Source organism: Thermochaetoides thermophila (genome assembly GCF_000221225.1).
Source record: "Thermochaetoides thermophila DSM 1495 unplaced genomic scaffold scf7180000011816, whole genome shotgun sequence".
Taxonomy (NCBI): Eukaryota; Fungi; Ascomycota; class Sordariomycetes; order Sordariales; family Chaetomiaceae; genus Thermochaetoides; species Thermochaetoides thermophila.
Window position 1 is genome coordinate 2,451,232 of NW_006383032.1, and position 22,901 is coordinate 2,474,132.

Consider the following 22,901-nt stretch of genomic DNA (forward strand, 5'->3'; position numbering starts at 1 on the left):
TCTTTGTTCCCGCTCTGCCTTGTGTAGAGCGGCCATTTTTCTCTTTTCAGGTTACCCTGGAGGATATGTTGAGCAAGTTTCGCATTTAGATGGAGCGGACATGTAGGAGATGATGGACTGGATTGAGAACCAGACAGGATTCAGGTTCAACACGTTTGGGTTAAGCTGTGATGTTGATGGATTCGCTCGCAGGATTGCCTTCTGAAGATACTAACCACTACAGCAGGTCATGGTGGCCAGATAGAGCATTGGCACAAGGAACCGTATGGGACATGATACCAGGATTGGAAACAGGTTTCATGATGACATGACTTTGTTCCTTCTTCGTCAAACCATTTAGGAAATCGGTTTTAAGGTTGGATTTCATGGATTGGTTTGGTGACGTTTAGGTTTCTTACGTTCGCTTTCGTTATATCCTAAGAATACTTATTTCGTAGGGTTGCGCTGGGACTTAGAGTGCCAGTTGTACCTCAGTACCCGCCGGACGTTGCGGGTACTTTGAACAGTTCTGAAGATATATCTTTGAATTTGATGCAAAAGAATCACAAGCAGCTGCAATCGAGATGCTTTCGCCAACAGGTACATATAACAGATGTTAGCGATAAGTGGTAACCTCGATTAACCCTAACCCTGGTATTGATGTTCAGTCCCTGTATGAAATTTTTCGGAGCTAGTGATGAGCCTTCATCGCACAGCCTTCCCAAACTCATCAGTCTACAGAATCCAAGCTTGATGTTTGTTTTCTCTGAGATTTTTAAAACTGATTTACGGTTTGAAGGTTCATTCTACAGAGAGAGTTAGCGGTTTTATTGAAGTACTGCGCTCTCAGCGTCTGAGCGCAAAACGCGCTTCATCCGCGATTCTCATGTCGCTTTCCCTGATCAGAGATTCTCTCAAGTAGCTTATTAGCACCAGTTGCAATGTCCCTCTACTACGAAACCGCTGCCATCCTCACCAGACCATCGACCGGGGGGAGTCTCAAGACAAGAATATATGGAAATAAGAGTCTGAAGTCACCACCGGCGCAAGTCTATGCTCTCGCGTTCGAGTCAAGCAAATGGAGTGCCATCTTAAAGGAGGTTGTTGAAAATTCTCAACTGCTCCAACATGAGCGAAAGGTAAGCCAAGATTCATTGGCAAGCAAGCGCTTTATAACACAGTGGCTCACACATATCAGCTCACTCCCGCTGTCGCCATCCTCCTAGTGCACGACCTGCTACTAGCAAAGAAGGGCATCTCCCTTCCTCCGTCACATGGCCTGCGCGTCGCTGTGGAGCGCCACAAGGCTCGCCTACAAGCGGAATTCACAAAGGCCCGAATTCGCCGAAAATGTCCCACCCTTGATGCCCTCAAGGCTGCTGTGGAAGCTCAGCTCGGCCCTGTACACCCGCGCTGGGTCCGCGTCAATGTTATTAAGACGACTGTCGACGACCAGCTGGCGACTACCTTCCGTGGGTTTGAGGTTGTGCCTGGGATTGATGAGGTGATTGCATCCGCGGGGATGGAGAAGAAGGTTCTTTGTCTCGATCCGCATGTGCCAAATTTGTTAGCTGTTTCGCCGGGGGTTGATCTCACCAAGACTGATGCGTACAAGGCGGGTGAGATCATCTTGCAGGATAAGGCATCTTGTTTCCCAGCGTACTTGTTGGATCCTAGGACCGAGGATGGGGATATTATTGATGCTTGCAGCGCACCGGGGAATAAGACGACACATCTAGCTGCTGTCTTGCACCCAAGAAGGGGTTTCGCGGCAGGTCAGAAGCGAAAGCAAAGGATATTTGCCTTCGAGAAGGACCCAGAGAGGGCCAAGACCCTCGAGAAGATGGTTGCCATGGCAGGCGCTGATCGGGACGTGGTCATCCGTGGAGGGCAGGACTTTCTCAAGGTTGACCCTTATGCTCCTGAGTATGCCCATGTCGGGGCACTGTTGCTCGACCCGAGCTGTTCCGGAACAGGGATTGTCGGGCGAGATGATGCACCCGAGTTCCATCTACCTAGTGTTCCCTCGCAAGGGAAGAACGCTAAGTCAAACCCAAAGAAGCGCAAACACCAAACAACGGCTTCAGGTTTCCCGCAACCCTCATCTTCAAACCCAAATATAACCGTCGCCGACGACAACGGCAACACAACAGTCCTCTCCTCACCAGCTACCTTCAAAGCCCGACTCGCCTCTCTAGCTGCGTTTCAGCTTGCCATCATCCAGCACGCAATGAAGTTCCCGGCTGCGACGAAAATCACGTACTCGACATGTTCTATACACGCAGCAGAGAACGAGGCTGTCGTAGCTGCCGCTGTTTCAAGTCCTATTGCGCGAGCAAGAGGTTGGAGGGTCCTTAGGCGCGAGGAGATGGTCAGAGGGATGAAGGAGTGGCCCGTTCGTGGCGACAAAGATGCATATATCGAGGAAGTGGAGGGCAATGAGAGGGGAGAGAAAAGGGTAAAACAGATCGGGACAGGGGGAAAGAAAGATATTAGAAGGCTGACTGACGAAGAAATTGAGGCGTGCATCAGGACAGTAAGGGGAGATGGGAAGGGAACGATGGGGTTCTTTGTGGCTTGTTTTGTACGGGATAGGGACTCAGGAGATAACGATGATGATGGGCCGTATCTGAGAGATGAGAATGGACGGATAATCAGGGATGAGAATGGCATCCCGACATTGAAGGCTACGGGCCAGAAGGCGGTAGATTTTGAGGCATTGAGACGAGCTCGAGAGGAAGAGGAAGACGATGGGGAGGAGGAACCCATGATTAAATCGCTAAGCAACCCTGATGATGATGACGGCGAGGGTCCGTTCTTAAGGGATGAGCATGGGAGGATAGTGAGAGGACAGGATGGGATGCCTGTGTTGAAACAGGGTGCCGGGAGAGGGAATGATGATGGGGGAAGGGAGGATGATGAAGACGACAAGGACGACGAGGAGGAAGAGGATGAGTGGGACGGGTTTGACGATTGAAAGACTGCAATACTTGCAGAAAGATAATAATACTCTTTCCGGGAACTATCCTGTATATTTTTGCTTCGAAATTGCCTTCGGCATTGCAACTGTGCGTTTCAATTATCGTTTTGCTCTGTTTAGTGCTCGGGTATCGTACCCGAAGCAGGGCTGAGCCGCTCCGCGTCAAGGTTTATCGGCTGAGCCGGGTCTCCACCGCCCGTCCGAACCCAACCTGTCACGTTGAAGGGCTCATGTTCAACCCCTGGCTCCAGCAATAGGCACTTCATATCCGTAACCTTCATCACTTTCGCTCTGAGAAAGCAGTTGTTTCTGAGTCAAAATGACCCATCATACCGCCGCTAATTCCCCAGACACCGAAATTTCTCACCCGTACTTCCCACGCGACGCGCCCATCCAGAACTATGCGCCAAACGTCGCGTCATTGCCCGTTATCCTCGTCGGCTTTGGCGCCCTTATCTCAGTCTTTGTGCACCGTGTAGTAGTCGTTGCACGCAGGTGCAATCCGGAGCTGAAGAAGGGCTATGGGGACCAGCTTGTTGTGGCGTGGTTCGCGTTGTGTTCGTACCCTTCCACGCGGCTCGCGAGACATGGACACGGCTGATACTCTAGGCTAGGCGGATGGTTGCATATCTTTTTTGAGGGTATGTGACCTTCATGGTTCTCATTTGTCTGTAAGGGTTGGTGTCTAACCGGGGAACAGGATATTTCGTTCTAAACCATGCGACTCTCGCGTCTTCTCAGTCTCTGTTCTCGCAACTATGGAAGGAATATGGACTGTCGGACTCACGTTATCTCAGCTCTGACCCGTTTATGCTTTGCATCGAGACATTGACGACTGTACTTACCCTCTCCCAAGTCCAATGTGTTGACCATTCTCGTTATATGCTGACGCATGGCCCTGAAAGCTCATCTGGGGTCCCTTATCCCTCCTGACAGCTTACTACATCACCCAAGGCAAGAAGAAGCAGGCCCAACGTCACATCGTCCAGATAATTGTCTGCATCGGTCACCTCTATGGTGTCGCGCTCTATTATGGCACATGCGGCTATGCTGAGCGCATGCGTGGTATTGTCTTCAGCCGACCCGAGTTCATGTACTACTGGGTCTATTATGCTGGCCTGAATGCGCCGTGGGCCATTGTCCCAGCTGGTAGGTGCATAATTATTGCCCACAGATAAACCGGAACTGACAGTGAGGACTAGTGCTTCTCTGGCAGAGTATCAAGGAGATTGTGAGGGCGTTCGATAAGGCTGGCCAAGATGGAGGCCAAAAAGAGGACAGGAAGGCAAATTAAGACGAGAAGAATAAATATCAACGCATAAAATGACAATGTGGAGGATTTGCGACGACCACAGACATGTATATTCCGGTTATTACGTATATGCAAATGAAAACTCACACTCAACCCAGCCAGTCCGCTCCTAGGGTATCTCAACGAGCCAGTCTCAGCGGACATACTTGCTCATAAACCGTTTGTGGAAATCAGAGCGCAGAAGGTCCTAACTAAATGTCAGAGTGATGGCAGCTTAAGGCGACTTGCGATATGGGGGACTCACATTAACAAATTCCTTCCTCTTCCCCTTATCCTCCGTACCCCTTGCCTGATTCTTAAACACAACATCCTCATCCCATCTCCGCTTCACTGTAAAATCAGGCTTGTTGAGCAACGGATTGCCGCGAGCAATCTCTTCTTCACGCCGTGCCTCCTCAGCAGCCTTGCGCTCTGCCTCTTCACGCGCGCGCTTCTCCATGCGCTCACGCCGTACCCGTTCCAGCTCGCGCTGCAGCTCTGCCTCTTCATCATCAGATGAGTCGTCCGAATCAGCCGAGCCAGATTCTGAATCAGAGTCTTTGTCTGACCCAGATGATGAATCGTCGTCTGCGTCGATATCGCGCGTCTCGGCTAAGATTCGTCGTCGTTTTGCTTCGGGGTCTTCGTCACCGTCGTCTGGCGGTCTGTCCCCACCACCGTTAGATGATGATGGTAGCGGACGCTTGCCGGTTACGGAAGATGCTGATGAGCCGGCGATTGCGGGTGTATTGTTTTCGGAGGATGAGGAGGTGCCGGGGATCGGGGCGCCCTTGAGCTTCGCGTAGTGCGCCGCCTCGGCCGCCTCGAGCTCAGCACGAAGGTCGCGAGTGCTCTTGTCCGCGGCGCCGCCCTGGCCGGGCTGTCTAAACTTGAGAGTGGTGTAGGCGGGGAGAAGGCGCTGGTGGTAGGCTGGGCCACGAAGTGCCTCTTTGCCACGGGCCTGAGAAGGAGAGGTTAGCTGCTTGTCATGCTTGTCGCTTGAAGAGCGTGTCGCGTACCGGATCAAATGTCGGCCTATGTGCTGTTGTCATTTTGCGGCTTTGTCAGTTTAAGTGATGTCTCTTACTGATCATCAGTGAAGCAGCTTTTGATGATGTATAATGTTGATTCTGCAGATAGACAAGCGTCTCGTCGAAGCGGATGAGGATTGGCGATGATCGTCACAAAGGTACATGAATAGGTCTCTTGGCTCAAGCCCAGGCACGTCGTCAGCGTCTGCGGCGCCTTGACCGCCTGGCAGAAACGCCAAAATTAAGCGGTGTGGGGTGGCAGAAAGCAGCCCCCTCCAACCAAATCAATGGATGGCTTCATCATTGAAGCTGCCCTTGCCTTATTCCACCGCGTTGGGAACTACGCAAGATGCCACGCGAAGTAGAACCGTCGCTCAGCGAGAGGCAGTTTGTGCTCCAGGCCCTTCAGGAGGGTCTCAGACTCGATGGCCGCCAGCTTGACCAATATCGCCCTTTGAGTCTTACATTTGGTGACCAGTATGGTGTCGCCGACGTCACTTTCGGCAAGACGAGGTGCGTATTGATTTCTTACAACAATTGCCGCATCTTCTCACCAATTTGGTAAAAACACAGCATCTGGCCAGTAGCTTATTATTTTTAGAGTACTCGCCAAGGCATCCGCCGAAGTCACCGTTCCCTATGCCGACCGCCCCCTCGATGGAATCTTCACCATCGCGACTGAGCTCAGCCCCATGACTTCTCCCACCTTTGAAGTCAACCGGCCAACAGAAACCGAAGTCTTGCTGTCGCGACTTCTTGAAAAGACAATACGCCGTTCCGGCGCCCTCGATACCGAGTCCTTGTGTCTTGTTGCTGGCCAAAAATGCTGGTCAATCCGCGTCGACGTCCACGTTATGTCGCATGATGGCAATCTCGTTGACGCTGCTTGCATTGCTGTCGTTGCTGCCCTTCGTCACTTCCGGAAACCTGATACGAGCATTGAGTCGGGTGTTCTGACCATCTACACTCCCGCAGAGAGGGAACCGGTCCCCCTTAGCTGGCTGCACACCCCGTTCTGCGTTACTTGGAGCTTTTTCGGCGACGAGGGGGAGATTGCGGTGCTGGATGCTACGTGGTTGGAGGAACAGGTCAGAGTTGGCAGCTGCACGATTTCCATGAACAAGCACGGCGAGATCTGCCAGATTGCGAAGCTAGGAGGAACTCCGGTTGAAGCAGTTTCATTATTGCAGTGCACAAGTATTGCTTTGACCAAAGTGAAGGAGTTTTCAGATTTGGTGGATAAGAAGTTGGCTGAGGACTTCAAGAGAAGGAATCCAGGGGGCTTGCTGAAGGAGCTGAAGGCTGAAAACGACAGGTGACTCTGCCGTACAACGTATTGATCCTAGTTGGGAATCGCCCTCAAGACCGCATGTCACTTCGAGATACCCGCGGCCAATTCAGCCGCATACCATATCTATTAACCAGCGGGCTGCCGCCTAGAGAAGGTTCCAGGGCCCAGCACAGGGAAGACTTGGGGGCTGCATTCCAGTCCCAGAAATGCTTACGAGTTCCCGAGTCAGAACACGTCTGGAATCTCTTGGGGACAAGGCGCCCAAATAACGTTGGAAGCACAAGGGAGCATTTAGTCGTTGCGCACGGCTTGGTAGGCCAACACATGGCGTCTCTTACAGATGACCAGAATCGACTTAGGGATTAGATAGAGTTCGACTCTAGTGTACCTTTAACTGTTGCGCCCTTGAGAAAAGGTACCAAGCTTAGGAAAGCTAAGAAACCCATCAGCTTCCCAGAATAAGCCGAGCTGTATAAACTTGCCCTGTATCCCAGCCCTTTCCCCCCAAAGTAACCACTCTGAAATCAGAGCTCTAAGACCAAATTCAGTGGTCGTTGACCTGCTGTTGCAGGCTTCGGTCACCTTCAACTATTGAAGGTGTCAAGCTTACAAAAAGTGCCAAAGCTCCGTTAACAGGCTATGGTTGTATTCCAAAAAGGGGCAAGCTCGGAGATGCCGACACGGAGGTGAGCGGTGTTGGCGGTTCTCGATCTGACAGCCAAATTCGGCCGTATGTGATCCTAACGGCGCGGTGATGTGTTTAAAGTGATGCGTTCAGCATGGAGCAAAGAATATCAAGCGGTTGTCAAGATCTGTCATGGGAAACAGGCCTGACCCAAGCAACATCCCATATAGACGGCACCCACAACCAGCAAGCCCGTCACCTCATAACAGGTGGCCGGCTCTCCTTGTTCCATTTGACTCTTGACCTAATCCAGTCAATCGCCTCCCTGACGCCTGTCCCCGTGAGGGCAGACACAGGCAACACCCGAGAGTCACGGATGCCGCCGGACTTCTCACCCTCGAAAACGCGTTTGACCAACCCCTCCTTGATACGAACCACTTCAACGCAGTCTTCGCGGTCTTGTTTGTTGGCCAGGATCAACAGCGGGACTCCCTCCGCATCCGAGTTCTGCAGCACATCTTCAAGCACCGCTCGACATTCATCCAGACGCCCGTTGTTTTCATGCTCCAGATCACCGTCGCCGATATCAGTGCTGTCGATGATAAACACGATTGCGTGGCAGCTGGCGTAATAACTTTGCCAGAGCTTGCGCAGGCTTAGTTGTCCGCCAACATCCCACAGCTTGAGGTACATGTCTGGTAGCGTGATAGTCGATACATTCTGTCCAACGGTCGGGACGGTTTTGAGTTTAGGAGGTGGGTTGTCGGGTAGGTAAATGGATTTAACTTGCTCGTGGAATGTTGTCTTGCCTGCGTTGTCGAGACCGAGGAGGAGGACAGAGTATTCTGTGTGATGTGAGATCGTCGTGTTCCTGTCAATAGATGGGGCGAGCCAGGGGCGGTTGTCACTTACCCTCCTTGCTGGTGGCCAGTCGGTAGAGACCCTTGGCGAGGTGATACATTTTACTTTCAAGGCTTTTACAGGATTGACACGACTCTATGTGCTGGCGGCGGATCTAGGGTTTTGGGAGAGATGTCAGAGTGTTGGTTGTTGAAACAACAAGCATGTGCTCCTCGCTGGGATCTGTCTGGCTTCCCTGTTGTTCCATCCAAAGTCTCGCGGGGGCCCCGCTTCAACGCTGGACTAATTTAGCGTGACCAGGGGTCAGACCCACTCACTTACAAAGACCAGGCAGCCAATCAGCGCAAATCTGTTGAACTTCACATCTCTCCAACTTGCTCTTTGGCTGCGACACCATCCGTCGGCCAAACTCCAAATTCTTGAAGACTGCTTCATGCCTTTTCAACCAACTGATTGAACTATCTGGGGAACGAGTACAACTTTGTTGACATAACGATGCACAAAGCGGACAGCAATGTGGGCTTTTGCAGCCGCCCAGCTGGCCTGTGCAATCTGCACCACATCCTCCAACTCTTTGCTTGAAATACGGACTTATATCCATGAGAAACCCAAAATTGAGAACATGAGATCTCATCAGAAGTTAATCTTCCATGAGCCTTTGGCTCGCGTATATATCTTAGCTTCTGATCGTCCATGTTGACGTTAGCCTCCCTGTTGTTGTTGGTGGCCCTCTCGTTACTCCTCGAGCCATTCTTCCACAATGGCGGACAGCGAGTCTAAGAAGCGATCTGACACTTTGGGTCACACAGCGTCAGTATCAGAACAGCATGGAGATTTTGACCCCTTGGGTCAAGGTATGCATGCAGCATTAAGATCCTTTCGATATTGTTGACCTATATATTTACAGAAATGCAGTCCTTCGGCACGAGGCTTTCCAGGATCCTTCAATACCACAGATACAAGCCAACGACAGATCTGATTGTGTGAAGTTCACTGGGAAACGCCAAAGAACACAATCTCCTCAGCATTTAACTCCAAGGAAAAAACAGCGAACTCCCGAACCTCCGGCAGACTCTGTTAGCCAGGAAGAAACTGATTTTTCTTCCATATTCCACTGGCTAGAGCAACATATACCGACTACACAATCCTCTCCGACATCTTCTGATCCTTCAACAGTCTTTGGGAAGGAACAGTTTGAGTACAGGGTTGAGAACCCATCAATTGCGACACCACGAGTGCTCCCCCTTACACAGCAAAACCTGCGCTTGCTTGAGAAAATGACTACTCGGTTGCGAAAGACTAAGACGTTGCGGGTTAGTATTCTCTCTTCCACACCTTTTTATAACACCGGAACAACGCAGACGAGGATAAAGGAAAAGACACTCTCTACTACAGCTCCCGGATTCGAGGCCAGGGCATTTGACAATGGGGTTCTCAACCCGCCAAATTCAAAACCACCAGTGAACATTGACGATTTACGAACCCGCCTAAACATGCCTCGCAGGTCTTCGTCTCCATCGGAGACTAGGTTTCGGGCCTATTCGCATGCTGTTCAAACTGCCCCAAACGAAGACTCTATTGTTCATATCGCCGCTAGGCTTTTTAATGACTTCGAGGACGACCCTCAGTACACCCAGGTCTATAACCAAACACTCAACCTTTTTCCTCATAATGTTGGCTTCAACGACGGCCTGTCTGCCCCGCAACCTGATTTGATGGAGGGCCTCCAACAGCCCAGCTTTCAGCCGTTTCCAATTCGCCAAGAAATCGGCGGCGCCGCAGTGCTTCTGGATGATCCTAACTCGATCACCCTGCCGCATCTGGCTGGCGAGTGGAAGGGGCGGGGCAGGAGCATGGAAAGCGCTCGAGTGCAGAGTGCTTATGATGGCGCCGCTTTGGTATACGCCAGGAGCCGAGCTCTTTCCTACATTGGCGTTAATGATCCCCCAGGACATGCAGCTGTTATTACCTTTACCTGGGATGGAGTCCTCATCAACTTTTGGGCACACTATGCAGCTCCATCACCAACGAAAGCTGGTGCTATTGAATACCACCAATATCTTATTACCAGCACTAATATGTTGAATTCTTATGCGGACTTCAAGAAGGGTTGCAGGCTGCTCCAGAATCTTCAGGATTTTGCAAGGGAGCGTGCATACGAGCTGAGGGATCGCTTACGCGAGCACTGGCAACAGCGGCAGCTCGAATCCGACACTGCAAACACCAACCCAACGCTGCATAGGCCTAACAGCCTCTGCGAGGCTGGTACACTGGGTACAATTGATGAGACAGACGAGGAAATGGACACATCTGAGGGCTAGATACCACAAATATGGTCAAGATTGGACTTTCCTCACAGACGGTACCGTGGATGTTCTCTCCAACAAACTCTCCATAACTATCTTGAAAGGGCTAAGCTAGCAGACTCTTCGTTGAGGAGAACACATCAATCAGTTTCAGGACAACTAGTCGATTTTCTAGAGTCAAGATCCATGGACACTTCTTATGCATGTTCATAAACCGTCCTTGCTAAATAAATTGCTGTAATTCTGAATCAATATTATCAAGATCTCCGAGAGCACCAACGAGTATTTTGGCACACTTGAAGATAAGGGCTACTCAACTTCGACGACTAATATCCTGCCTGTACTGTCAAATGGTGGAGTGTTTGTACCCATTTACTGACTTGTTAAGATGGACCGCTTCGAGAACAGGCAACTTTGATCGACTGTAAAAAAGTATATTATCCCTAATATATGCCTTTAGTTTCCGCCACTCTGGTTCCTCAGCAAACATGAGGAGAGCAATTGAACCGCTGGGTCTCGAACTTTAAAATGTAAATAAGCCACACCTGATCCCTGAGAGAACTGTGGAACAGCTGCTGTCCATTGATAAAACATTAGTTTGATTTTTCTTGAATTTCGATGATCAATAACTCCATCAGGAGGCCATCACAATATATATTTTCTCTAGGTTGAATACGTTCTAACATTGCCCCACCAGATCTAAAGAAAAGCTTGAACCTAACAAGGTGCCAGGATCATGTTTTCTTTACCCAGTGACACTGAAACAGGGCATGGGAGCAGAAACTAAAGATGTACTGCGATGCAATATCGACACTGGAACTGGCTATTAAAATAAGCCTGTTCGATATTATATCCTCAAAATATGAACACAAAGGATTCTCGGTGACCTTGAATCTGCAACTCTGACATTTCCAAGCATTTGTGCCTCCACATCCTTCCAGTTCATCAAACTTACTTTTTGTGTTAAGTTATCCTGATAGATCTCGAGCCTCTGTGTCACCCGCTACCAACAGCATCAAGCTGCGAGCATGTGCGAGAAAAAGCAAAAGGAGCAGGATTGCTACTGCAAAGAGAAGACGATTCAGGAGTGTCCCTGGCACAAAAATGATGCTCTGTGTGATCAAATTACTATTGTCACGCTTGACAAGCAAGACGGAAAGTGTTGGAGATGCAGGAGGAACAACTCTGTGTAAGGTCAGTCGGTCTACTGGGCCAAGGCTCTAGAAAAAGTAACTTGGAGATCATTCCGTATAGAGAAACGCAGTCTTAGGCATAACGTAAACAAAATGTTTCCTAAATCACTGATTGAGATATCCAAGAAACACCCTCAGTTGTTTTTCAAAGACTTGGAAAGCTTTATTTAGTCGACATGTTGCTTTACAGGCTTGAAGAGTGGGTGCAATACATAGTTTAGCCAAATCGTCTTATTGGCCATCTTTGACAATGATATCGCTTGGAGACGAATTGTGCTGCCATACATTGGTTTACCACATGACTGTGAAAGTCAACAAACATGAACAGTACCAAGACATAAGACTTATGTGAGGTTAGTCGCAGCTATTCTTAGCCTGGACGCTCTAGGCACTGACACAACAGGGGCCTTTATCATTGTTATATAAAACTGCCATGAACAAAGTCTACCTATTCGCTGACTAGCCTTGGAATGTGCATCACCCCACTTGCAATGTGAGCGGTTACAGGCTAGCAGGAGGTACCATTTCCTTCAAGGCGAAGATAAAAAGCCTTTTGCTCTCTTCACCTCTATTTCCAGTTCCTGTACTTATTTTGGGTTTGCAACCTTGAAGCTCTTGCTTGAACCCACACTAATGATTTCTGAGTAGCTCCAATGGCGAAGATGTTTTCTATCTGCCACAGAGCTACAAGATCTAGAAACACCCTGCTCAGGATGTGTGAAACTGAAGATGTTCATCTACACATTTTGCTGGCATAAGAAGCCAGTGAGAATATTGAAGCAATGCGAGACCAAACAATGAGACCCCAATGTCGAGTGCATTGGCATGAGCATTAGCACTCTCACTTTTGTCGGTTGATACTGCTATGATTGTGGCATGAAGTAATTCCTGGCGGGGCAACGTCATGCTATACTTAATGGACGGCACGGAGGTGGGCCGCACTCGTATCAGTAGCCACAGGACAGTCGGAAGCTTCCTCTGTATTGGTTGTTGTTATTGCATAGTTTGCTTAGTTGTCACAGTATTAGAATTCTGGTTAAGACTGGGGCGAGAAAAATAGAGATGGTTACCTTCGAGTGAGTCTTCCACATCCGCAAATGTTAAGGCGCTTTTCACAGTCGTCTTATCAAAAGAATATGTGCTAACATGTGCAAGGTTCTTGTTGCATATTTCAAGGTTACATTTTTTCTGGGTCAATGAACCATTCACCTTAAAGGACATTATGCATCAACATTGGAGCAGAATACCCATGGTAGAGCAAACACGAATGCTTATGAAGCACCTGAAGAGTGATTATGGATTCTGGCATTTCACCTCCAATGGATTAAAACAAATTTAAATTCTCTGCAAAGAGTGGAGTGTCCTCAATGCTAGAAGACGTAGTCATAACCCTGCAAAGCCCCTTGACGTTGTACCAGGAGTTCAGGATGAAATCGACTTGTGCCCTCAAGGTTCCAAAGTCCCAACATACCATCAGCTTCTAAGATTCACTAATATTACAGTTCAGATCTAGTTTTGTACCTAAGCCGTTTTTGCTCAGGAAAAATAACATAACAACATAGACTATGAATGTTCACAATGTGCGCAACCACTAATTACAGCTACCGGTGCGGTTACACATACTCAACTGCGAGGCGATGTGATGGATTCTTATGCTCATATTACTGTGGCCTAGAAGATACGTGGAAGGAAACAGTCTGCTTATGGGAATGTTGTGATAGGCATCAACGACATAAGCACCCGAAGCCTTTTCACGCCGAAAAATAGTTGGGAAAACCTACTATTAATGCTGCTATAGGATCTTTTTCGAGAACTATCAGGAATTGATAACGCAGGAGGTCAAGTCTCTAAGCAGATTTATGAGAAATAAAGGCTATGTTCAAATATTAAGGTACAATGTTGGAAATACCTGAACCAGGTTAGACAGGCTCAGATATACTCTATCCTTAGCGTCTTCAAGAACACAATATAGTATCTTACAGAGTCATTGAACCTGCATCTTTGTGTTCTGGCTTCAACTGTAATTGCGGTGATTTTTAGCTATGTAGAAGATATTAACTAGATCGGTACAGGCATAGAGGGAGTCTGGAGTATGCAAATATCACGAAAAGTCACAATAATTTCTCTTCGGACGTAAAAGGGACCAGATTGTCGACTGATGCTGTATTTTGGACTGGGTTAGCTTTGTGTGGCCATGTTGGAGTCTCGTTCGGCAAGGCCACCGACCTCACCTGCGAAAGAGACCGTAGGTCGGGACCAGTCTCAGGGCCGCTACTCAAACAGGCCAACCGAGTCATCATCTGGCCCGCTCTAGTCAATCTTCATAAGCAAGCTCCCTTGTAAACTGAGTCCAGAGAGCAGCCGGGTTTGCTGTTAGATCTTCTTGGCAACGCTTCAATGACACTTAAGAGCATCATCACCGTAGGATTGTATGATTGGAGGGAAAGAGTTGTAGCAACTCTCCAACGCACGATAATTTGATTCGTACCTAGTAATACAAGCCATGTTTGCTATGCTAAGATCCATATGTACGAGTATTTCTTACGTGAAACTGAAGTGGGGATTCTCTATTATATAGAAAGGAAGTTTCCGAGGGCTATCTACTGATGGATCGCAACATAGTCAACTTCCTCCGTGCCATTTTAGAGGTATGACTGAATGTTGGTAATCAATAGCATCAAACCCAGCTCTGAAAAGGGGCCTCGACAAATAACCGGGCGAATGCAAAAGAAACAGACCCTACAACATATCATACCGAATTCACATATTCCCAAAAAGACTCAAGCAGTCCTGGCTACATCTGGAAGCAGCACAACCTGCAAAGCTGGTACGGTCAATGACATCCGAAGCGTTTTGGTCAATGTTGAACATACTAAGATGCGCATTCTTTACCACAGAAGACCACAAACAGCATGTCGTAGCCTGCATTACCCGCACAGTTGTCACCCGAACTATTTCAACAACCACAACGCCTGTTCGGTTGCCTCTCAGAGTTGTTGGGGTCCATTCTGAATCAGCTAAACAGGCGTCAAGAAACAAACATGGCTCAAACCTGAGTTATTACCGTGCAAGCTTTTTCAGACTTCCCTGTCAAACCCAATATGATCTCTATCAGGCGGGTATGGCTCCCCTAATGACTTCGTCGGAAGTCAACAAATTGCGTGGCTGTGGTATCGCGTGTGTACGCCAGCGATTTCGCACTGTTCCCTGCATGTATGCCACTCAAATGCTGCCTAACGGGTTCAAGGCTCCTCAAGTGGACCTTCGTGCATATTCCAAGACCCCGAAGATGAATGCGCTTGCTGGAAAGGCCAACAAGAAGCATCAGGAGAACAGTCTTAAAGGGGAGGTGTTAGGAACAGGGGTGAACAAGCACAACAGTGACGTTCTGCCTGCTCATCCGACACCAGCTGATATCAAGACTGTTCGAAAGCCGATCGCATCTGCTACCTCTGCACGTTCTTCACAGAAGCCTCGTCCTGGCCCTAGGCAAAACGCCAACCATCCGCAGACCAAAGTCAAATCTGTAAACCTTCTTGAAGGTCCTAATCTATCAAGGGCTTCCAACAGTATGTGAAGTATCCTTGTGTATTCCTTGTTGCACCGCTACTGTTTTCTGTTGATAGGGCATTTGTTACGTTGAACGCTAATGGCCCAGGTATAACATCAGGACTTTAAGGATGACAGCAACAGCAGCAACAAGTGAGGCACTCATGAAGGTTTGAAGTCATTTTCGACAAGATTGCAGGCATCTGTGGTTGTCTACTTGAAATACTTCTTACCGTACATCTGTTCATGTGCTTTCTTCTTCCGGAGACATGAGTAATGTTGTATTTGGCTGCGATTGTCATGAACAGTCGATTCGAGGATGTACCTTTGCAAAAGTTCATCCGGAGATACCCTGTACTCTCCTTTACAAACAGTTGATGACTCGGTGTTGAATGCCTTTACCTAAAAGGGGTGCTATAACGTCTTCGACTCATGGATCGTCAACCTACCCTCTTAAACTCTACGACTCCATACCCTTAACAAACTTTCCTCACCCGAGTTTTTGGTTTATATAGTGAGCAGGGATAGGCTCGCCATGATGGCATATAAAAAAGACGTCTTGTACAAGTTCCAGACCAATAGTGCTCTTCACGCCACTTCTCCCTTGTGCAAAGGGAATATCTGTACGTGCGATTGGATAAGAATTAAATGAGCACCCGTGTCATTGAGACGATCTGGGTCGTTATTGTGATGGTAGTTTCTCTAGATTCTTGTAAGATTAGTTGTTGAACTGAGTCCACAGGTGATCTTTACGTTGGCCAAGGAGTGTAATGGCTGACAGAGACGATGGGCACTCTTTATGAGATCGGACTAGTAAGCTGAGCTTGGTTCTGTGCCAAGTAGTCGACGTTTCAAGTAACTTGTGAACTAAATTCTACTAGCATATTTGTTAGGTCAGAATGAAGGACAATTACCCTGAGTTCAAGCTAATTATATTTTGTCAATGATCTGAATTGAATTCATGAATGCAAACCAAACATGGAACTTTTTGACAACAATATCAGCTTGCATGTTCTGGGTTATGACAATCCGTGAACTCTTTGTTTCACTGACAATTCAGAATCAAAGGCTCTTGGGCAAAGTAAGTACCAAGTTGAATAAACCCGCTAGGGTTGGGCTGCTGAGGGGTGATCGTTGCCCAGGAGTTGTCGGTAATATAAGGTTGCCGTGGCCATTGTACCCGTGATCTTCAGAGAAACACCAATCATTGTTCTTGGTAGTTTCCCCGTTAAGTCAAAAAACAAAGAATTATTTAAACCCTTGTCCACCAGCTGATATTATACCGTATCATCATATCTCAGCTAAGACAAGTTTCCCATACGGATTGTCTCAGGTGCCAATGCAGTCGAGTCCTTAGCTGGGTCCTCTACCCACTTGACTCCTGACCTATCGCGCTGTGGTTGAAGCTAGTCATGGCCCGGAACGGTTAGTAATGAAAAATGTTGTAGACGTATCACAATTGCCTACTTGTCTCTCCAACAGCCACCGTCTCAGTCTCTCCCGATAAAACCACAACACCAACCTATCAGCAAGACCACTCAACCGACAGATCCTACCACGGCACCAGCGATGGCCCTCTTGACAGGCCATCACCACTGCTGCCACTGCTATCGAAATCTTTGTCCGGAATCTCCAAAGGCGGTCAGTCCTCGCCGTGATCGGGTAGGTTTGTCGGAGTCCCGGTAGTTGTTGGCGGAGGGACGTCGTTCTCGGAGTCTGTGGCATTGAAGCAGGGCACACTGGCCGGGTTGAACTGCGAAGCATCGACGAAGGTGATGTCGGTGCAGGTGTAGAAGGTTCGGCTCTCTGGGCGGTCGAAGTCAGCGATGTATTTAGCTGAAGTGTGGCGTTGGTGCCTGGGAAGACGGTCCCAGAAGCGGGGCCGACTTCGGGGGTTATTTGGGTGATCGGGGGAACGAAGTCGGCTTGGGAATGAGAGTCTATGAGCTTGGTGAGTAGAACTTGAACTCGACGGGAGACCTTAGAGGTTTGTTTGAAGCAAAACTGTTTTTGAAAACTTTTTGATGTTGAATGAGATGCTCAATTCGACGTTGTAGGAGCCATCTTGAGCTGTAAGGCTAATTTTGCCATTTTCTTCTGGCGCTATTGTCAGTATGAAACTTCAGACTTCCATTATACGGAGGAAGATTATCCATTTGAATGGCAGTCCAATTTGTCGCAGTTACGACTGAGCAGCATGGGGGCGTGTTATCGGCCTTCTCTGACCATGCCAGGTCGGGCGGCCACCAAAGGCAGTAGGGCCCATCTTTTTGGAGTGACCCATGACACCTGTTGTGGCTGCTAAAGGCAGCAAGAACTTAGCGCAGCCATCTTTTGTCATAAGATGACGATATAGCCTGTTCTCTGATAGAGGCTCTGTCTCTTGGATAAGAGTATAATGAACAGAGTGACGCTTTTCGCAACAGGTGTTATGATCTATCTTTGAAGGATGCTTCTGGGGAAGAAAGTGCGGGAACAGAACGCCGGCTGATATACGAACCCAGACAGCTATCTTAACGATTGTACCAGCACCACCACCCCGGGGGGGCCAGGTAACACAAGGATCTCAGGGTTATCTTGCCATTGACATCCATGGTGTCCAACCGGGGTCCGGTGTCTGGTTAACCATCGGCTTGCGAGCATGGCTTCAAACCTCCGTATATAGACCTGCTTCTAAATCCTGCCATTCACTTCCCATTAGAACTAGTTCTAAGCTCGTGAAGTATGCTTCATTGTGTTTGAAGGGAGCATTTGCTCGGGGGAAACAAACTAGATGATAGTGATATTGTACCTGTGGATCGTGGACTGTAGGCGATGTCCATGTCGTCCAATCGTAAGGTTGCCGCTCACGAGTTTTTGCTTTGCCACCATAATCACAAACGACACATTCCTTTCTTATATGGTCAGTCAGGTGCCTTGATTTACGAATGGGATTGTCGAGTCGTACTCCTGTTGGCTCAGTCAGCGTTCTCATGCAGATAATCGGCTGGGCATTGCTTAAAACTTTATCAGATGATCAGATAAGCTTGTGAGCATGCTACCCCACTTGTGATTAGATCACCAACCACGATTGGTTTTCTGAGACCGCAGCATCACTAGACGGAGGTGACAGGTGGGGCCGTAGTCGGTTACTACCCAAGCTCTCGCAGCCTATCGTTGGCTGTGTTGTTCACTGGCTGAGACCTGGCTCTGACTAATGACCAAAGTCGCCGTGCAGGACACCTACCTGTTGCATGTTCAGCTGGTTGTCGACCGTTCCAAGCTTACGCGGAAGTTGTCGTCATGGCACCTCTGGGCCGCAGCTCAGCTGTCTTGTCCCGCCCTCTTGCAGGGCTTTGGCGCATTGTTGCAGTGAACACATTGGCTCGGCATCTCCCATAAGAGCTCACGCCAATGATCATGGAAGGCCAAGTGCGGCCCATACCTTTCATCCTCCTGCGATCCTCCCGGGCTCTCACCATAACTTCTCTCTCTTTTCTTCTTGTTGTGCGGTGATGACTTATTCTATATCTTTGTGTTTTCTTACTTAATCTTCTCATTTAAGTTACCGAGTCAAGCTCTACCGACCGGAGCAACGAACGATGCGGGCACTGCTGGATAGTGTTCTTATTGCCGGACTCATTGGCCTACATGCTCCAAACGCAGTGGCAGACTCAACTCCTGCTCTGATTAACCAACGGCAGAACCCCGAACCTGGGACACCACAGTATGAATGCCATGAAAACTGCGGTATGTGAGGAGTCCTCTATTTGAAGCAAACAACTACGCCTTAAAGTTATTTTATCCATTCTGTGTCCATTTTAAGGATACCAGATCCCGCTGACCAGTAATCTCACCATTCAGGCAACGTTATCTCTGTCGGCCGCACGCCAAGCCATTGCGAGAGCGATAGCTGGACAGCCTACTATGAGGAGTGTCTCGACTGTGCTTTAGAGTTTGACATCTGGCGCTTTTATGAAGCTGGCATCAGCGCGATTGCGTCCTCCTGCGGACTGACACCCACACCCTCTCCAGCCGATGAAAATGGTGTTTCGTCGGCTTTACCGACACCAACGGTGACTAAGACGAAGTTCCTTTCCGCGACCCACACCAAAGCATCTGAGGTTCCTGTGACGGAAACGCCGTCCACAACGGAGTCAAAGTCAGATACCAGTCAGTTGGCTGCTACCTCTGCGGCTGCGGTACGATTTGGTCCCTTCAATGCAAACACTGCAAAGTTCGTAGCTAAACTGCATGTAGCAGGAGACAGGCACAGACAACAATGCTGCGAGCGACTTCGCAAAGGGTGCACCGCTTCATATAGCGGCTTTTGGTACAATTGTTGCTCTCCTCGGAGCTATGGGCCTGATGTGATCTGTGACCACTGCAGCTTCTCGATCCAATGCTCTTTGGCGCACGAAGTGGTTTTGAAATCTCATTTCTGGAGATCACAGTGTAAATACACATCACAGATATTGTAGCATCTATCAGAGTTTACCTGATAAATCTGCTATCCGCAACGAAACTTGACTGATGAGTCCTTTGTGATGGGTACTTTGATTGCGTGCAGGGCTTTCTATCGAAAATTAGTCATCACTTGCTATCCAGGCATTACCAGGCAGGCATCTTCTTTCAGAACTCCGTTCGGGACGTTCCCTTCCTTCTGAGTTCTCCAACCGCGCCCAAACTATCTTCATCTCTTTCGCTTGACTTCCGAAGAAGACTTCACAGCTTTTGAGTATCGAGTCCAATGACTTCTTCAACAATTACATATATTTCACCCACCTCCAAACGAGGGTCAGAATACCTCCCTGTTCCGAACTGCCAAATGTACTCTTAAACTTTAAGATCGAAAATTGCGTTCTCCTTTTGTTGCTCATAAAGAATTACTGACCATTTTTTTCGCTCTTGCTAGCGTCACGAGTTCTTGCGTCAACTCAGGCGCTCAACGCTGTCCGCTAAGAGATAATAAACAATCTCTATGACCAGTATTTGCGAGTGATGCGTCGGGTGAAGAAAGCTCTTGAGCAGCTATTCTCCAACTTCCCATCAGGTTTCTGATCGACCTGGCCACGCATTGGGGAAATCCTTCACAACCGTCACAACAGAGATTCCCTAGCGATCATTTCTGTTTCCAGACTTACCGTCAGTAATCATGGGCGAAGGTTTAAAAAGTGACATCAAAAATTGGTGTTGGAATGTTATGCTTTGGCTTGATAATACGGACTGAGGCCCATGGTGGAAGGGACCGCAGTTCGTTGCTCTGCCTGTGCCAGTAAGGAAGAGAAACTTACATACAATTACAAAAAGATGATTGTCTACTGGATCATTCGCCAGGTATTTGGACGGAGATGCTTGGTTTACCGTCCAAGATTCACTATCCAGTCCGTTCAACAAGTGCATAAATTACGGTTCCAACTACAACGCCAAGCTCCTCTGGACCTTGACAAAACTCCAGCCCATTCAAGAGCTAGTCATGAGGGGCGATTGTGAGTACAGGGTCTCTCAGTACAAGTCACACGAACCTACGCCAGACAGGTCCACAGCGCCATTTTGATACTTCTTAGCTCATCCGAGCACTCTGAGCAGTCAGGCTGTGAGAGTCTTGACTCTGAGGCAGACACGGAAGTGGTCGAAGAGTCGATAGAGCAGCCAGCTTATGGCTCCACCAAGGCATCTAACCGCTTGATCATGGAGTTAAGTGATAAGCTTTTCTTGATGCCAAGATTTGAATGGGATATTGAGAACGGGGCAAGAGTGATCTACCTCCAAGGGCAGTTTCCATATCGTGAGCGATGGAACAGAGGAGTTTGGTCCATTTAAGAACGATCGGTGATCGAGAAATCTCCCTTTTACGTCCTTTATCATACTAATGAAAGCAAGGTAATGGCGAAATATGCAGAGTCCTCGCTATTGAGTTCAACTGATCTCAGCTTAGTCCCGTGATTTTGCAGCTGTCTCTCGGGGACCTTCTCAAAATAACAGGTGGCCAGCATCTGCCAGCAATGTATCACTTTTCTATTGCCCCAGTCTAGCCCTCAAACTAACGAATATCTGCTTAGTCCAGTTCGCGCACCCTCGGTCCTCTGAAAGTGGAGTGGATGCTCCCAATGTCACCTCTCTCAAGCTCCGCCTTAGCCACTGCGTTGTCCCTCTGAGACGAGCTTATCACGAACGGAACGAGGATCCCAAACAGCATCTGCAAGCCAAGTATGAACCACTGCATGATCTGCAGTGCCAAACCTCTCTTTACTATGATGCCATCTTCCTCGTCCATCTCAAAAATGGTACCGAAGTGCTCCAGCGCGGCACTTCCTTGCGCGGTTGCTACAGCGGCGCAGAGAGTCAAAGCAACCGAGCCAAAGAGGAACGTGTAAGTGCTGCGGCGGAAGAAGGTAGCGGACGACGACGAAGTTAGACGCTGTAAGACTAGAAGTAGGAGGACACCCAGCAAGAAGGAGACACCTGCGAAGGGGAGGGCAGAGAAGAAGACCTGAGACTGGAGCGTGACGGCTGTCTTGACGAGGGTGCGATCATTCGGGTTGACAACCGGCGAAGAAGAGTTGCTCAAGGGTTCATGCTTGTTTTTGAATAGTTTGTCCGTAATATCATTAACATGGTGGATAGCTTCTACCGGCACTGAATGGCAACGGGTACCATCGTTGTCAATGGCACAAATACCGTAGTAGCCGATGCGGATCTGGGTAGGAAGGTTGATGGTAATATTGTTGCTGATAGTGATAGGTGCGTTGGAGCGGAGGGAAACGATGTAGATGTTAGGTAATCCTGGTGAAGTAGAGATGCAGCCTGTTAAACAGAGTGCTAAGGAAGTAGTCAGCGCATCTTAGATTCCCTAATAACAAGAAAAGACGTGATAGCTGCGTCTGTAGCTTACCAAAAAGGATTACTGTGGGTATAATTAAGAAGAAGTGCGCTCCACGGGCAATACTGGCAGCTATTGACTCGTCAGCTCCAACAGTCGGCTTTGAACTTGAAACATAGGATACTATTACTCACGCTGAACAGCCATCTTGGCTAGTTTCCAGAAAATTGTAGTATTAAATTTGAACGCCATTTTGGAGATTATCGAGAATATAAAGTTGGGTATCCAGAGTAAGGGATGAAAATTAAGAATAAACAAAACAAAGTCTCAGCTTTGTTAACCGGCAACAAAGCTCCAAAACAATGAGCAACGAGTAAGGGCATCACAGGACCGGACGGTAAGAAAAGATCAGATCGATTACAATATATAATATTGCGAGGCGGCCAAAACCAGGGCCACTGCAAACCTCCAACAACAAAGAACAGGTCTGTACTAAGAACACAAAGGATTGCTCGCTTGTTTTCTCAGGGTCCTCGACAACTTTATACATATGTTTATCAAGAACTGTTTTTTTACTGTCAAAGAATGGAGAACCGCCGGCTGTGTTCCGTCTCTTCATTCTATGTGCTCTTAGCTGGAGAGCCACAAGCCCCGTATGTATGGTTTAACCGCTCCCTGGCACGCGCTAATTGGTTTGCTGTCGTTGTTTCCGGTAAGCGCTCCTCGGCCTGGTCAACCGCTGTCCCCTGAGTTAAACCCAAAGGCCTTTTTTTCCTTTTTTTGGCCTGTAGCATCTATACTTCCAAGACCGTGAAATCTCATGGATCAGCCCAATCGTCGTCGAGACCTGATCTGGTTTGAACGGCCACATCGTCGTTCCAAAGAATTATTCCATGTTGTCCCATACTGGCGCTTAAATCAAAACCGAGGATGCTTAACGGTGGATATCCATCACTAATTTTAGGTGCACTCCACTTTCCTAAATTGTTCACC

At 48.4% G+C, this 22,901-nt stretch overlaps 9 protein-coding genes across 9 annotated transcripts; 5 read left to right on the top strand and 4 right to left on the bottom strand.

The window, feature by feature from the left end:
• Positions 1–920: 920 nt before the first annotated feature.
• Positions 921–2,956, top strand: CTHT_0027460 (uncharacterized protein; the record flags this gene model as incomplete). The annotated part of the gene is made up of 2 exons (XM_006693140.1): positions 921–1,118; positions 1,178–2,956. The coding sequence occupies 2 exons, from the start codon at positions 921–923 to the stop codon at positions 2,954–2,956; spliced, it is 1,977 nt and encodes a 658-aa protein (XP_006693203.1).
• Positions 2,957–3,278: 322 nt separating this feature from the next.
• Positions 3,279–4,253, top strand: CTHT_0027470 (cholestenol delta-isomerase-like protein; the record flags this gene model as incomplete). The annotated part of the gene is made up of 5 exons (XM_006693141.1): positions 3,279–3,516; positions 3,574–3,600; positions 3,660–3,796; positions 3,865–4,108; positions 4,162–4,253. The coding sequence occupies 5 exons, from the start codon at positions 3,279–3,281 to the stop codon at positions 4,251–4,253; spliced, it is 738 nt and encodes a 245-aa protein (XP_006693204.1).
• A 151-nt stretch (positions 4,254–4,404) lies between these two features.
• CTHT_0027480 (putative pre-mRNA splicing protein) lies at positions 4,405–5,302 on the bottom strand (the record flags this gene model as incomplete). The annotated part of the gene is made up of 3 exons (XM_006693142.1): positions 4,405–4,458; positions 4,516–5,211; positions 5,270–5,302. The coding sequence occupies 3 exons, from the start codon at positions 5,300–5,302 to the stop codon at positions 4,405–4,407; spliced, it is 783 nt and encodes a 260-aa protein (XP_006693205.1).
• A 328-nt stretch (positions 5,303–5,630) lies between these two features.
• On the top strand, positions 5,631–6,600 carry CTHT_0027490 (uncharacterized protein; the record flags this gene model as incomplete). The annotated part of the gene is made up of 2 exons (XM_006693143.1): positions 5,631–5,794; positions 5,883–6,600. The coding sequence occupies 2 exons, from the start codon at positions 5,631–5,633 to the stop codon at positions 6,598–6,600; spliced, it is 882 nt and encodes a 293-aa protein (XP_006693206.1).
• Positions 6,601–7,452: 852 nt separating this feature from the next.
• CTHT_0027500 (putative ADP-ribosylation factor) lies at positions 7,453–8,158 on the bottom strand (the record flags this gene model as incomplete). Its single annotated transcript, XM_006693144.1, has 2 exons — positions 7,453–8,042; positions 8,110–8,158. The coding sequence occupies 2 exons, from the start codon at positions 8,156–8,158 to the stop codon at positions 7,453–7,455; spliced, it is 639 nt and encodes a 212-aa protein (XP_006693207.1).
• Positions 8,159–8,818: 660 nt separating this feature from the next.
• On the top strand, positions 8,819–10,379 carry CTHT_0027510 (uncharacterized protein; the record flags this gene model as incomplete). Its single annotated transcript, XM_006693145.1, has 3 exons — positions 8,819–8,912; positions 9,235–9,371; positions 9,420–10,379. The coding sequence occupies 3 exons, from the start codon at positions 8,819–8,821 to the stop codon at positions 10,377–10,379; spliced, it is 1,191 nt and encodes a 396-aa protein (XP_006693208.1).
• A 6,369-nt stretch (positions 10,380–16,748) lies between these two features.
• On the bottom strand, positions 16,749–17,390 carry CTHT_0027520 (uncharacterized protein; the record flags this gene model as incomplete). Its single annotated transcript, XM_006693146.1, has 2 exons — positions 16,749–16,912; positions 17,333–17,390. The coding sequence occupies 2 exons, from the start codon at positions 17,388–17,390 to the stop codon at positions 16,749–16,751; spliced, it is 222 nt and encodes a 73-aa protein (XP_006693209.1).
• A 1,297-nt stretch (positions 17,391–18,687) lies between these two features.
• Positions 18,688–19,459, top strand: CTHT_0027530 (uncharacterized protein; the record flags this gene model as incomplete). The annotated part of the gene is made up of 3 exons (XM_006693147.1): positions 18,688–18,835; positions 18,950–19,287; positions 19,346–19,459. The coding sequence occupies 3 exons, from the start codon at positions 18,688–18,690 to the stop codon at positions 19,457–19,459; spliced, it is 600 nt and encodes a 199-aa protein (XP_006693210.1).
• A 1,684-nt stretch (positions 19,460–21,143) lies between these two features.
• Positions 21,144–22,115, bottom strand: CTHT_0027540 (uncharacterized protein; the record flags this gene model as incomplete). Its single annotated transcript, XM_006693148.1, has 3 exons — positions 21,144–21,907; positions 21,981–22,040; positions 22,103–22,115. The coding sequence occupies 3 exons, from the start codon at positions 22,113–22,115 to the stop codon at positions 21,144–21,146; spliced, it is 837 nt and encodes a 278-aa protein (XP_006693211.1).
• Between the last annotated feature and the right edge of the window lie 786 nt (positions 22,116–22,901).